The sequence below is a fragment of the Manis pentadactyla genome, chromosome 2 (assembly GCF_030020395.1).
Source record: "Manis pentadactyla isolate mManPen7 chromosome 2, mManPen7.hap1, whole genome shotgun sequence".
Lineage (NCBI taxonomy): Eukaryota > Metazoa > Chordata > Mammalia > Pholidota > Manidae > Manis > Manis pentadactyla.
The window spans coordinates 108,579,756-108,595,977 of record NC_080020.1 but is presented as its reverse complement, the minus strand read 5'-3'; the positions used below and the strand labels follow the sequence as shown (position 1 = coordinate 108,595,977).

Genomic DNA, 16,222 nt, shown 5'->3' with positions numbered 1-16,222 from the left:
GCAAACAGTAAAGAAAGGGCTTTGTAATTTGTCAGAGTGATACACAAATGTGAAAGGAGTACTGTGAAAAGATAACTGGACATGGTGTCAAAATGCATGGTGCTATGTACTGATCCATTGTGTCGTACAAAAAAATATGTTGATGTCCTAATCCCCCACCTGTAAGTGTGCCCTTACTTGGAAGTAGAGTGTTTACAGTTAAGATGGTATCACTGGAACAGGCCTGTATCCAGTATGACTGGTGTCCTTATAAGAAGAGAAGACAGAGATGCACAGGGACAAGGCCATGGGAAGATGGAGGCAGAGATTGGGCTGATGTATCTACAAGCCCAGGAACACAGAGGATTGCCAAGCATCACCAGAAATTCAGGGAGAGGCATGGGAAAGACTCTCCCTCAGAGCCTCTGGAGGAATCAACTTTGTCAACACTTTGGTTTTAGACTTCTAGCCTCTAGAACTGAAAGACAATGAAATTCTTCTGCTTTAAGTCACCTAGTTTGTGGTACTTTGTTGTGGCAGCCCTAGGAAATTAACACACACTGGTATGAGCTTAGCTCCATCGTTTACCAGCTCTAGGAATTTGGGTTAAATGACTTAAACTTTTCCCTAATACCTTAAGACACTTACCTTTCTGTGATCGTTTCTCTGAGACCACTGGCCACGCCTTTGACCAGAGTGCTAGCTTTGGGGGTTAGCACCACCTGAGATATAAAAAACGAGCCCTTCTTTCTTCTTTCAGTGATGGATGCCTGAAGAAACTGGATCAATTTTTCTGGGTCTGTGGTGTTGGCCCACGGTGCTGGCATCATCTGCCCAGGCCACAGAAAGGGCATTTCCAGAGCCACTGGACTGTGGTAGAAGACTAACACTTGGTAGTCCTTTTCCCACAGGTATTTCAGACTAACTTCCTGGGCAAAAATTGCTGGGCACATTTTATTTCCATAGATGTCTTTCAGCATTTGAACCAATTTTTCATGGTGGTATTTCTGCATCCCATAAAAATGGTTGAAGTCCAAGAAAACCACCTCCTTATGGTGATCTGTGAGGAATGCATTGATCTCCTCCAGGCCTTCATTGACTTTGGCACTGAACAAACCATGAGCAAAGTAAAGTTCGTTGTCGGGGTCTCTGGGCTTGGTGGAAATTCGAAGATCGAAATAACGGATCCCAGCTCCCAGCTGCCCAGTAAAGTTCATTGTTTGAGTGGCCAGCCACTTTCGCATCAGCTTTTTGGCCACAGTTCCAAACACAGAGACAAAATTCTGGACAGTTTCTGGCTGTTCGGGCCCCACTGGGGAGGCTTCGTCAATGTAAAAGCTGAAGGAATCGTGAGATCCTGGAAGAAAAACAAGGCATAATGTGGTTATATTTCAGTCCTTTGTCTTTCCAACTTCTTTCCCTCTTGCAATGTTCATATCTCACCCCCTCATTCACTCTCATGTCTTAGGATGGTCTTTTTATAGCCCAGTATGGTACACAGAGCACTCCAACAGATCAAATTGATTGTAAAATGGTAAGAAAAATCCCTTCTGAAGGATATTTTAAATTCAAATGATCACCTACTTCTGTAAGCAGAGAATTTAATGTACTATTAGGATTGGCTTTCCATGTACGTGGCATAAGTGACAATTCATGAAGTGGAATTTATGGGGACTCACCAGTTCCCAAATACTTTGTCTATAATCTTGCCCTTTTCCCCTTCATTTCAGATGATTTTAAGCCCACAGGGCTTTTTTCAGTGAATAAAGAAGTCCTTTCCACATGGAGACAATCAGCGTATGAACTGTTACCTCATACAATTTAGAAAGCCCAAGAGGTCACAGGGATAAAGGAAGAGAAATAAGGTGAGGGGACAGTATAATGCTGGTATGTTTATCATTCCTGACCCTGACTTAGATGAGGCCAAATACTTTTCACATATTGGGTAAATGATGTTTCTTGTAACTTAACACAACCGATCGCATTTAAAAATTAACTAATAGACAACTTTCTTCAACTATTTCCTCTAAACAGTAAAAGCTCTCTTTGGAGTTGGTTTCCAAATTTAGAAGGATACCTTCCTGGGAAGAACAAAGACAACCTATTTAATTATTTTATTTTGGGCTGTTACAAATAACAACACCAGAAATGTAGCGATGAACGTGTACATGGTTTGCCTGTAAGTACAAAGTGCCATTTAAATATTATTGGACCCAAAAAAGAAAAATTATTTCAAGTTTTTATTTTTTTAAAGGCTTCCATAACCCTTGAGAAAGAGCCCCAGAACAGATAAAATTAATTAATATATCCTAGATTTTTCATACATTAGGAAGAGCAGATACCATGATTCCCCATCAATTACTTGGCTTCCTCACATCTGGTCCCACTCCCAATCTGGTTCTCTCAGAACTAAAAAAGGCACGCACTTTTCTAGTTCTTTTACTCCTCCAGCCTAAACACACACACACACACACACACAGCCTCTAAGTTTATCACCCATCAACTCAGGGCCTTTGTCTGATAAGCTACTTGAAGCAATTATTTTTACAGTGATAAAAAATAATTGTATTATTTATCTTTGTCTATATTCCATACCCATATTAATCTATATTTATATCTCTGTATGTATGTCTATATATCTATTTTTAACATTAAATAGTCTATAGGAATCACAGAGGATGGACTTCAGACACCATAGTAGGTTGTTAGAGAAAATATTTTGAAAACTACTTTGATATCTTGCAAATCATAACCTTTAAGATTTGGAACAGATAACCCCTCAGAATTATTAAATTTTTTTTCAGATAATGAAAGGTAACTCAAACATGCAGAAATGCCATGTTTAATTTAATCTGGAACCGTTTGATCTATTTTTCTTTAGTAGATGGTATGGGAAGAAAATGTCAGCACTTTCTGAGTAAGCAGTTTGGATCCGGCATTGGCAAATTTTAACAGGGATTTAAACTGCTGTATATGGATTTAGTAGTTGCTGTTCAGTTGATTGCAATATAAATGAAGAAGCTAAATAAACTATACTATGGCTCAGTATACAGCAAGAATATGTTTAAAGAAAGAAATGAAAAGGTGAGCTTAAGAAGTTATAATTAAATGATCTACCATTAAAATAGGTCTAAAGAAATGAATAAACTCTTGAAATAAGGGTTCATTTATAACATATAAAAAGTTTCAAGTTAATTTCCAGGCATGTGAAACAAGGGGATAAAAGTAATTGATTACTTCTATAATCTAGTAGAGGACATAATTGGAAGGAAGCAGAAAGGACATTAAATATGGCTAAATATCTTCTTCCAGAAATGAATGGTTCTTTGTTTTCAACATGACTTTAGTTCCACCATTCTATCATATGGTTTTGTGACAAATTTAAAAAATTTGCCTATGAGAATATAGTTGATAATTGTGTACCATCATTCTATGTTGACAGTTAGTAAGAATACTACTTGGGGTGAGCATACTAATATAGATTACTATTGAATCACTATGTTGTATACTTGAAACCAACAAAATATAGTATATCAACTCTACTTCAATATAAATAAATGAAATAGTCTAAGAAATTCACTGATTTTGACAACCCTGTAAAAGGACATTATAGTTTCTTGATTACATTATTTGTTGACATTTAAGGAAAAAATAATGTTAAAAATTAAAATTAAAAACAGCTAACAGTCAAATGGAGGAAACATTGGTACCCCCGCCAATATTTGTTCTAAGCCAGATGACTCTGAGGTACAAGCACTACATTGGGTGCAGAATGATACACCAGATGCAAATGTGATTTGGAGAGGATAATGAAAGCATTGGTGGATGCAAGACACTCTATGAATTTCTCAGAGAAAATATATAATATAGTGTTGGCCATGATGGGATCAGGTCATAAAGGCATGTGGCTTCCGTCCTGGTGCTCTCTCCCTTATTGGCTCTGACAAAGCAAACCCCAACATCGAAAAAGGCCTGTGTGACAAAGGACTGGGAATGCCTGTGTAGGCTCACGCGGAGGGGAGGATGGAAGAGAAATAATTTAAATCACAGGATTTAGGTTTGTAAGTATTTTTTGAAAGCAAGATTCTTATGTGTTATTTGTCTAAGATTAAGCAAACAGAGAAAAATCAAAAGTACATCACTTCTTGTTGCTTTGAACAGCAACTAAATATTTACATTCTGCCATGTTAAGAAAATTAATCTGTTACACTTACTAAATCCTAATCTTCCCTTCAGTATCTTTCCACTATTATTGATAAAAGGTCTTTGGGCTGAACCTTGGGAGGGTCTCTTGGTTTGGCCATAATTCCATTTCAAACTACAAAATTAAAGGTTTAATAAACATCAAAGAAAACACATCAAGTCAATTTCATCTGTGAACCTTCAAACCAAAAAGGCCCAGTAGGCTAAAGTTTGACATAACCAAGAGTGTGTAATTCCAATATCTACACCCTGACCTCAGAACTCAGGCTCTGGCACAATAAAAATAAGAAACACTCCCCTGCTTGCCTCTGCAGGGCCCTGAGCGTGCTTATGTACGGCACCCAGGGCTTCCCTCTTCTTGCCTGCTCTGTCCTATCACTTGGCAAGACATTATTTTATGCTTTCTGATAATAGGTTTCCTTCATATTTGATGCCTTGATACCTTTTGCGATAATAGGGCCAACACCACAGGAGTGGGGAAGCATATGTGTCTTCCATCTGTGAACTGAAAGAGTGTTAGGTGAGAAGCTGAAAGGGTAAATTTTGGCTTTGAGGCCCTTTTCTAAGGAGGAAGATGGGCAGGTGGCACTATTTCCACTTTCCATGGGGAGAGTCTGAAGTGAAATTTACCCTCTTGTTTTCCCTTTGTGAAAGTCTTAATCCTAGTCTTCTTTTATGACCCACATCTATTTCATTCTCTGTGGCAAAGCCTTTTTTCAGTCATGGAATCTTCCCTATCCCTCAATTCACAGTTCACCTGGCCTGCAGCTCCGCCATAGCAACTAGTCCTGTTCTAGAACCACTGCGATGAAGCAAATATTGCAGTAACACCAAATCAATGGATTTGGGGGTTTCCCATTGCATAAAAAGTTATGTTTACATTACACAAGAGTCTATTAAATGTGCAATAGGATTATGCCCAAAAAAGCAATGTATATGCCTTAATTTACAAATATTTTATTGCTAAAAAAATACTAACATTATTTTAGATTTCAGTGAGTCATAATCTTTTTGCTGGTAGAAGGTCTTACCTCAGTGTTAATGGCTGCTGACTGATCAGGGTGGTGGTTGCTGAAGGGTCGGGTGGCTGTGGTAATTTCTTAACAAAGACAACAATGAAATGAGCCACATCAATTGACTCTTTCTCTCATGAGTGATTTCTCTGTAGCCCGCAATGCTGTTTGATAGCATTTAACCCACAGTGGAACTTCATTCAAAATTAGCGTCAGCCCCTCAAACGCTGCCATTATTTTATCAACTAAGTTTATGTAATATTCTAAATCCTTTATCATTTCAAAATTTCACAGCATCTTCACCAGTAAATTCCATCTCAAGAAACCACTTCCTTTGCTCATACAGAACAACTCCTTACCCATTCAAATTTCATCATGAGATTGTAGCAATTCATATTAGAATTGCATAATAGAATTAGAAGCTCTACTTCTAATTCTAGTTCTCTTGATTCTCCCACCAAATCTGCAGTTACTTTTTTCACTGAAATCTTTGACCTCTCAAAGTCATCCATGAGGGTTAGAATCAACTTCTTCCAAACTCCTGTTCATGTTGATATTTTGACCTCTTCCCATGAATCATGAGTGTTCTTTAATGTCATCTAGAATGGTGAATCCTTTCCAGGTTTCTGATTTACTTTGCCTGGCTTTATCAAAGGAATCACTATATCTATGGCAGCTATAGCCGTACAAAATGTATTTCTTCAGCAATAACTTGAAAGTCAAAATGACTCTTTGATCTATGGATGTTGTATTAGCAGGCATGCAAACAACATTCATCTCATTGGATGTCATCAGAGCTCCTGGGTAAATAACAATTGTCAATGAACAGTAATATTTAGAAAGGAACCTTTTTTTTCTGAGCAGTAGGTCTCAACAGAAGGCTTAAAATATTCGGTAAATCAATGTTGTAACAGATGTGCTGTCATCCAGGCTTTGTTGTTCCATTTATAGAGCATAGGCAGAGTAGAGTTAGCATATTTCTTAAGGGCCCTAGGATTTTCAGAATGATAAATGAGCATTGGTTTCAACTGAAAATCACCAGCTGCATTAGCTGCTAACAAGAAAGTCAGCCTGTCCCTTGAAGCTTTGAAGCCAGGCATTGGCTTCTCTCTAGTCATGAAAGTCCAAGATGGCATCTTCTTCCAATATATGATTATTTTGTCAAGATAGAAAATCTGTTTTTTCATGTAGCTGCCTTCATTAATTATTTTAGTCAGGGCTTCTAGAAAACCTGTTGACCTATATCAGCACTTGCTGCTTCACCTGCACTTTTAGGTTACGAAGATAGCTTCTTTCCTTAAATCTCATGAACCAACCTCACCTAGCTTCATACTTTTCTTCTGCAGCTTCCTCACCTCTCTCAGCCTTCACAGAATTGAAGACAGTTACCACCTTGCTCTGGATTAGACTTTGGCTTAAGAGAATTTTGTGGCTGGTTTGATCTTCTCTCCACATCAGCTATAAGGCTGTTTTGCTTTCTTACCATTCATGTGTTCCCTGGAGTAGCACTTTTAATTTACCTCAAGAACTTTCCTCTGCATCCACAGCTTGGCTAACTGTTTGGCATATGAGTTACAACTTTTGGCCTATCTCAGCTTTTGAACATGCCTTCTTCACTAAGCTTAATCACTTCAGTTTTTGATTTAAAGTGAAAGACATGCGACCCTCCCTTTCACTTTAACACTTAGAGGCTGTTATAGGGTTGTTAATTGGCCTATTTCAATAGTGCTGTGTCTCAAAGAATAGGGAGGCTGAAGGAGAGAGAAAGAATGGGGAATGGCTAGTTGGTGGAGCAATCAAAACACATGCAACATTTATCAATACGTTTGCTGTCTTATATGGGTGTGGTTTATGGCACTCCAAAACAATTACAGTAATAACATCAAAGACAACTGATCTCAGATGAGCAAAATAAATACAGTAATAATTAAAAAGCTTGAAATATTGTGAGAGACACAAAGTGAGCAAATGCTATTTGGAAAAATGGTGCAAATAGACTTGCTCAATGCAGGGTTGCCATGACCCTTCAAGTAGAAAACAAAATATATGTGAATTCAATAAAACAAAGTATGTCTATAATTGTTATTAGATGTTGTTACCAACACTTGTCACATTCATTGAAATTCATTCTGCCTTTATCTTGTTCTCCACCTGCAAGCTCTGTAAATCTGCACATTGATTTTAAGCTACATTCTAGGCTTTCTAAAAAGAAAAGAAAAAAGCCTTACAATTCTGTGTCTACTATTGCTTCTAGCTTTATTAATGTCAAAATATTTGACTCAAGTCAATGGGTCAAAATTGTTCACGTGGGATATGCTACAAAAGTGAAATAACTACTTCTACTAATAATCATTTTTACAAATTAGGCCATTAGTGGCCTGATTTTTCTTTACCATTTCCTCTCAAATTTCTCAGAAAATCAGTCTGTACAGCCTGGCTCTCTCTACCTAACTTTGGTTCCATCTTTAATCCAGTGTAATCAGACTATCACTAGTCCAATTTAGATAAATCCTCTGTGAAATATCACTGATGTCTAATAAAAATAACCTACCAGATATTTCTGTGAGCTCATTCCTAAACCTTAGCACAGAGCATTTAGCTAATACTGAATAAACCAGTGAGTGAATCCTGCTCCAGCTTCTGGAAATCTTGATAATGCTATACTTCCTTGGTGAAAAATTTTCCTCCTTTGGCCTTTGAGGCTTAGGAAAGACCAAAACTCTTCCTAGTTTTTCTACTCTTTCTGTAACTATCCCTTCTGTCTCTTCCTCTGCCTCTTGTTCTTCCAACTCCTAAATAAGGCTGTTATCAAAAGTTCTATTCAAGACTTCAACTTGCTCCACGCTTTTTTCTTGGGTAGTCTCATCCATTTCTTTGGCCTCATGCTTCTAACAGATGCACCATAAATTGATACCATCTAATCTGACCTGCATTCCAGACCCCTGTCTGCCTTCCAGGCAACTAAATTTCATCGCTTCATGGAAACCTTAAACTTAAAACCTGATGGGTTTTGTATCTTCTCCTTCAAACCTACTCTTTTTCATGTGCCCCCCAACATAGTTAATTATCTTATAATCCTTTGATCTCATCCTTGGATTCATCTTTAATTCCTATCTGCCCCCCAAACCTCACATTCAGCCAGTCCTCAAGTCCTACTGCATTGACCTCCCATCCTCTCTTCATGCCCTCTTCCTTCCTGCCCCGTAGCCAGTGGCCTGGTTTCCTGTTGACACCACTGAAATCACTTTCACCTACTGTTCCCTTCATTCCAGCGGCTACCATTTAACCCTCCTTCCCTGCCTCATCCTCTAAACAGATTTAATCTTAGGGAAGAGATATAATTGATTCCAGCCCAGTACAATGGCATTCATCAACAGGTTCCTCATGATTTCTGTCCCATTTTCATTAACATGAATTTTGACTTAGTAATTTATCTAGTAACCAACTCTTCTATGTGAATTATTCGCTTTTATAGAACATTCTCTCCCCCAAGGAATTAGAAATCCCATTGCTAAATACTAGACTGGTAACTAGAATCTGGTTACCTCCAGAGTCTGCTTGCCTCTTGGAATTCCTTCAATACCACTGTCTCCTGAGTACTAATTATCCAGCTCCATTCCCTGTTACCTTGTAGTAAATCCCTAACCAAACCCTGTGTGTGGACCCTGGCCTTGAGAGGCTATAAATCCAATTGATGGCATATAGGACTCTAACCACAGCACATGATCTCTGCAGGTGGATCTGTACTGTCCCAAACCTTATAGTATTCAAAATAATTAAAATCCACTCTTGGTTTCTAACTGTAATGGAGGAGAGAAAATACACAGATTACGGAAACACTATTAATTCTCAAATCAGTTTTACTTGGTTTGAAAGTCAATCAGTTCTCTACATTGCAAATGCATGATGCTCAATGTGACAGAAAAAAACTTTAAAGTTAATTACTTGGTTCTTAACAAACTAATTTCATTCATTTTGGTTGTCCAATTGATTAAGCTGATCAGTTACTTAGATTTGTTGGAGATAAAGTTCAAACCTTGAAGAATAAGGATCACTCCTTATTCCTGGCACATAATCTTTCCTCAGTCCTGCAGCACATGATCAGGTCTTTGTGGACAATACAAGAGATTTTGTGTCATTTGAGATAAGGCACAATATGAATCACAAACCAAAACACTTCTAGAATTGAACAGATAATTAAAAACCACGCACTGGTAATTTAATATGTATGGTTTGCTCAACATAATACATGTATAAGAAATACATGTTCAAATATTAAATTAAACCTGACATATCTTGCAGAACACTGAGATTAATCCTTTTGTAAAGGAAAAATCAAAACAGTGACACTGTGATTTCTCTTTGGGTGAATGTATAACTTTCATCTTGTGTAGAGCCTTCTCCCTCAGCACATTGCAGAGCCAGTAAGGTGAAGTGAAGGAGGTTGGTTTCCTTACTTAAATCTTTTGTTCTAGGATCCCAGATGCTAAATTTGAGAAGGCCTGTTACATTGATGCCTCCCAGGGCAGAGAAGCTCAATATTCAACACTATTTCTTTAAACTTCCTGGATTGTTCCCTTAAACCAATAGATGAGCTGACAGTGAATATTTCAGAGCAGCAGTGTTCCAGTTGAAGGGCAGAAAAAGGAGCCCAGTCCAATTGCCACCCTGGGTGAAACTATTAAGCTTTCTTTTCATAAAAGTTTCCTTGCAAGGACTATCAATAGGGCTGCCAGAAAAATAATTAGAAGAGACCCCAAGAAATAGGGAAGTCCTAAATTACTGTCTAAAGCAGCTCAGCCAAGCAGTCTCCCTTTCCACTGTATCTGGACTCTTTTCAGCAGACAGCCATATGGAATCATGCTCCAAGGTTTTGCCATGTACACGGTGCTGCTAGGCCAACAATAACAGCAGTGTAACCTTCTAAACCTACAGAGTATCGGTGAGGGCAGCTGCCCAAAAAGGAAGGCCCTGGGACCAGTAAGAATCTACATCAGAAATAAACGGATTCAAGAGGCTTATCAGTAGAGCAGGCAGCAGTATTTGTTGGATAATTAGAAAGACCTATAGACCCATCTGCTTCCCTAGAGCAGGGGAACTTAATTAAGCAGCATTGTGACCCAGGAGGTATTTGACAACATGTAGAGATGTTTTGCATTGTTACACCTGCAGGGCGGCACTGCTGGCATCTAGTGGGCAGAGGGCCCTGGATGCTTCTGAACATCCCACAAGGCACAAGACAGCTCCGACAATGAAGGATCGTCCTGCCCAAAATGTCAGCAGTAACAAGGCTGAGAACACCTGCTCTAGTGGAAACCCTATGGGCAGATGAGGTAAGTGCCACAGGCGGAAGCCACTCTGAGTTGCACCCCTGCCTGCACCTATAACACACACATTTCCCCACACCTATAATTCATCTTTCACACACTTCTCACTGTGCCATTTTACTGTGACGCTGTTCTAAATCCTTATAGCAACTGAAAACTATCACACATGAAGCACTGCTTTTGAGCGTGTTCAAAATCCAACAGCATCTCTGACTTTCGCACTGAGTTCTGCTGATCTCTTGATCTTTACTCCAAAATTTCTTTCAATTGTTCTGATGTGTTCTCAAGAGAATCAGCAAATCTTTCAGGCTAAATTAATCCATGAAGATAGGTACCTTTTGTTCACTGATCTCCATCGCCACTCCAGGAGGTTCTGGGTGGCACGAGTTTTGAGGGGACAAGATTTGTCTGGTCTTTATTTCATTTATTAAATAAATCAAGTGGCTGTGGTGTGCAAGGTACTGTGAGTGTTGTTTGGGGTGTGGCCGAGAAGAGGTGGGGGTTGGAGAGAGAAAAGGAAGAGCATTTGTCAAGTAAAGGAAGGGAAGGTGGGTTCCTTCCAACAAGGATTTCCTACACTTCATCTCCTGCTTGGTTGTATCAAGAATTTGGTAGACATTTATTGAACATCTATTATATGTCAAGCATTGGGTCAGGGATATGGAAATAAAACAGTACCCAAGACTCAGCTGGGCTTTGTCCTTGTGGAGTCCATATTGTAGTGGGAAAAACAGGCAAGGAAAACCACCATTATCAGAAACTACAATAAATGCTATCACAAACTGTATATGATAACTTTTAATAAAATGGTAGTTCAGTCCTGAGTACAACATGAGCTTCTAGAGATAACTAATAATCAGAGCTGACAGGTGAAAACAAAACTCCAAACACACACAATCATTAAGGTTACACTTTTTCACTGTTAATATGCATATGATCATGGGAGGTTCCTGTTAAAATCTGATTACACTGGTCAGGGATGGGGCATGAGATTCTGCATTTCTAATAAGCTCCCAGTTATTATCAAGGCTTTTGTTTCAAGGACCACACTTTGAATAAATAAAAGGCATTAAGGTAATACTGGCATCTTCTTCCTTATCAACCACTCATTACACTGCCTTCTTTCCTCAGTTTCCTAGGCTTCTCCACTCTCAGTCTGTCTATCTTCACACACACACACTCATTCATGTACACATTCTACTTGTGTGATTTCTGAGTCTGGGGAGATGTCATAATGCCTGTGCTGTGGCTTACTGATTGAGCACTTTGCTGTGTCACAAAGAAGAGAGTCTGAACTGATCTTTTTACTTATTAATAAAACATTCATTAATAATTTTTATATTAACACATTTATTTTGGTAAATTTTCTGAGGTCACTTACTTATTAACACTTACATGAACTCTGGAAGTCAATCTGCACATCTTAATCAATAAACCAAACACAGGCCCCTGGCCGTAAGAACAGGGCGAGAACAGATCTGAGCACAAGACTCCTGCGTCTCATCCTTGTGGCCACTGAGCTGCTCTCTTTTTCAAATGATCTGTGTTTAGATTTGTGATGACCACTGAGCTGCAGTGAGTCAGGGAGAAGGATGAATCAAGGGTGATTAAATAAGCATGGTGGGAAGTGGTGTCCACGAGAGAAATGTGGTAAAGCTGAGGGAGAGACATGGCATATGTTGTCCACAAGGCTGACTGGCTCTGGTTATGTCAGCAGAGCTTAGTCGCCCAGAAGGGACATATCTGTTGGTGAGTAATCTGGGAGGCAACCAGAAGAAAACCACGCTCCTCCTGCCTCACCTCCCAGAGGGGCTGAGCAGCCCAGGAAGGACAAGACAGTCTGGACCTAAAAGAGAAAGATGTCCTTTATCTATAAGGAAACATGAGGACATCTGTTTTGCACAGCAGACTGCCTTGCTCTTCCCCCATGCACTGCCCCCAGAGATGTTCAATGGAGCCTGAAGAAATGGGACTCCTAGAATCCTGCAGCAGTGCGTAGCCCAGGACCCTAAGACCACTCAAGATAGGTCACTCTCCCTTTGGTGGCTGGACTCCAGCTACAGAGGGTTCTTTCCACTTACTGAATACACTAACTTCATTCCATCTGAGCCCTTGTGCTTGCTATTCCCACTGCCAGTAATGCTTTACCTCTAGTCATTTGTAGAGCTGGCAACCTTTTTGTTCAAGTCTCAGCTCAGCTGTCATCAGTTTAAGTAAGCCTTCCTGTCTCTACAGGGACTAAGGGTCCAACCTGCTCCTGCTGGCTGTAAGTCTATCAGATGATAGAGTTCTCTTTTCTTCACGGTATTTTCACTAGCTTCATTTCAGTTTTATAAATTGTGTATTTACTTCTTGTCTATCTCTTCTCACAAGAATTATTTAAATTTTTTTATTGAGGTACATACGATAGAACACACAAATCTTAGCATATAGCTGGACAAATTTCAACATGCGTATACACTCATGTAACCATTGCCTGATCAAGATACTGAACATGATCACTAATTTTTATTCTCCTTCACCTATTTCATCCATTCCCCCACCCCCTCCCTATGGTAACAGTCTGTACTCTATGTTTATGAATCTAGTTTTATTTGTTTTGTTTTTCAGATTCCACATATAAGTGAAATCATATGGTATTTGCCTTTCTCTGTATAACTTATTTCACTTAGCATAGTACCCTCTAGGTCCACCGATATTGCCTCGAATGGCAAGACTTTGTTCTTTTTTATGACTGAATAATATTCCATTGTATGTATGTACCATCTGTTTATCCACTTATCTATTGATGGATCCCCTCACTAGAATTTAATTCCAAAAGAAAAATAATCTAATCAGTCTTGCTTACTACAGTATACCCAGCAAAAGGCACAGCAACTGACACAGAGAAGATACTCAGTAAATATTTATTGTATGGAATACTATCCTTTTATCTCTGTAAGCCTCAATATCCTAATACATAAACTGATGATGCTATCTATGTGTAAAGATGGTAAAATAAATGATAAGCACTAAACATTAATTGCAGAAAATACTTTATAAATATAGTTTTTATTTTTAGCTTGTATTGTCACTATTAAGTATTATTTCTACATTATTAACTCTAAGCACTAAGTGTCTGGCACATAGTAGGTTCTCAGCAAATATTGGATGAATGCATGAATGAATGGGAATTGCACCAAAACATTATAAACACAATGACTGATATAAGTTCTTAGAACTACTCAATAAAAATACTGCCATAGCCTCCAGGGGGAGCTTTAGATAGATAAATGTGTTTTAAAGTTCTCTCTCTTTCTGATTTTCTGGACCATGAGTTCCTGTACCAGATGCACCAATATCAAGAGCCACCATCTCTGGAAAGAAGGCTGGGCTCCTTATGCATATGCCATTCCAGAAATTCTTACCACAGAGTAGCTTCTCCTCCCAATGTCCAGAGCCAGAGCCCACAGCTTTCCCTCTACCCAGGCTACCTGTAGGGGGCTCAAGGGTAGGACAGCTTACTCCACGACCATCTCTTCCTACAGTAGTTTTATCATTGGTATAGTTTCCTAAAACTAAGATTAATTACAGCCATTGGAGGAAAAGCAAAGGACTCAGTCACACTGTGGTAACATTCGTCATAAGGAACAGGAGAAGAGGCTGGAGGCAGACGTGCTTGCTACAGTCTGTCCAGTCTTGCCCACCCCTCTTCAGGAGCTGGTTGCTTAAGATGCTGATGTCTTTTTATGCCACATTCTCTGGTTTCTGTCCCTGTAGGCAGACTCCAGCATTTGGGGCAGCCTTGGAGATCTGTAAGCACAGGAGCAGCTCTGGTTAGCTGGGCAGAGGTAATGGCCTGGGGAAAGGAGGGGGCAGATAGATAGAACCAAATCCATGTTACTAACTCCAACTATTCTGAATGAAAAAAAACCTCTACTGCGTTTTCCCTCTGAGAAGAAAACAAATAAGAGACACGGCAAATAAACAGCCCAATTATTATAGTCTCTTAGATCTGGGAGCCAGAAGGCCTCTGAAGTCTATTTAACTTTGTTCTTGAATGTCTGGCACTATTGGTTTTCCTTTTATGAATAATGAAAATCTGAAATAATACAGCATTACCCTTAATCATGTTTGTGCTACAAAAAGAACATCCCCTTGAAATATATGCCTTTGATTCTATGATGCCCTCACAAAACACCACCTCTTGCCACCAGCTGGATCTTTCTTATCGAAAACATGTTTGAGGCATGGGGACTGTTTATTCCTTTGCGCTTCCTTCCAATCTCCCTTTCCCTCCCTCCAGCCTTAGGGTTGAAGATCTGGATATGGAGACAACAACATACATCCTCTTTCTTCCCAAACTTACAGCAGAGCTAAGAGAATAAGTAATGTCTGTAGATCTGGTGCACACATAGACCAGTTTCTAAAAACTATAACATAGGTATCACTACTGGACCTAATAAGATTCAGAATAGCATTACCTTAATGATACATGATACTCTGTCCCCCAAATCCAAGAGTACACACACATATTTCATGCCATACAAATATTCCCAAACAAATCACCCCAAAGTATGTCTTATAAAGCATTATATATTAATCATGGAGATAAATATTTGTCTTACTTCCAAATGAAAACCCATGACTCTACACTGTATCTAAAATGGATAATGGATGTTGCCATTTGTGAAATGAAAAAATGATGCAATGACACTCAAAATATATTAACTGAATACTAATTTAGTATTTAATGAGCACTTAGTATGTGTTCTACACACATTAGTAGTAGATAAAAAAAAAAGGCAGCTATTCCTGGCCATTCACGATCTTTCTTAGTCTCTTATGGTAAAAATAAGACAGCAAAGGAGACTTTGGGAACAATGATGCCAGCAGTCTCATTCAGGCACGGGTGGTCTCTCCCTCCATCAACTTCTCCCCACTCCCTTTTCCATGCCCCACCATATGTATCTTGTTTTTACTGGTTACAAAGCAAGTATGAACCATTAAAAGGTAGTTTAAAAATGAAGATATGCACATTTTCCTACCCTACGTGAACTTTTCTGGAGAAAACTATCCATTACCCATATATCCTTTCAGTATGTGTCCACATGCAGTCATATTTTACATGGTTTGATCAGTGTATACCAAACACATTGGATGATATCAACAATATTTATGTAGTACTACATAGTCTTCAAACATTGTTTAAATAACTGTTTTATATTATATATGCTAATATGTACTTTAACATTTCTTCTGTTAGTATGCATTTTTGAGGTTTCTTCTATAAACACTAAACTGAAGGGAACCTCTTCCCATTATTTTTTTTACAGTAAATTTTCAGAAACTCAGTAGTCTTGTATTTTTGGGTGACAACATATTCTTTCCTCCCTCTCTACTTTAGCACTTCCTCTTGCCCTTTGGAATTGTGTTAACCACAACAAGGAAGCAAAGGACACTAAAAGCTGGTATTGAGGTCATGGGAATTATGAGTGGGGAGAACTACAGTGGCCATGGGATCCTTTGCCAATCACTCCAATCACATATTTTTCTCAGTCTGCTTCCCCGAGGACACAGGCATTTCTTGTCTCAGCCTTGATGGGACACATATCTATTTCCTTATTTATCTTCTTTTTGGCCAGTGCTTACCTCTAATGTCTAGTTACTCAAGACCTCACCTCAGAGAGTTGTTAAAAGGGCTTGATATTATCTGGACTT

At 38.9% G+C, this 16,222-nt stretch overlaps 1 protein-coding gene across 1 annotated transcript in view; it reads right to left on the bottom strand.

The window, feature by feature from the left end:
- PLCXD3 (phosphatidylinositol specific phospholipase C X domain containing 3) overlaps positions 1–16,222 on the bottom strand; it is a 177,995-nt gene that overhangs the window by 51,794 nt on the left and 109,979 nt on the right. Inside the window, exon 2 of the mRNA XM_036910881.2 lies at positions 628–1,336. Coding sequence (XP_036766776.1) covers positions 628–1,336 — 709 coding nt within the window. The remainder of the gene's footprint in view (positions 1–627; positions 1,337–16,222) is intronic.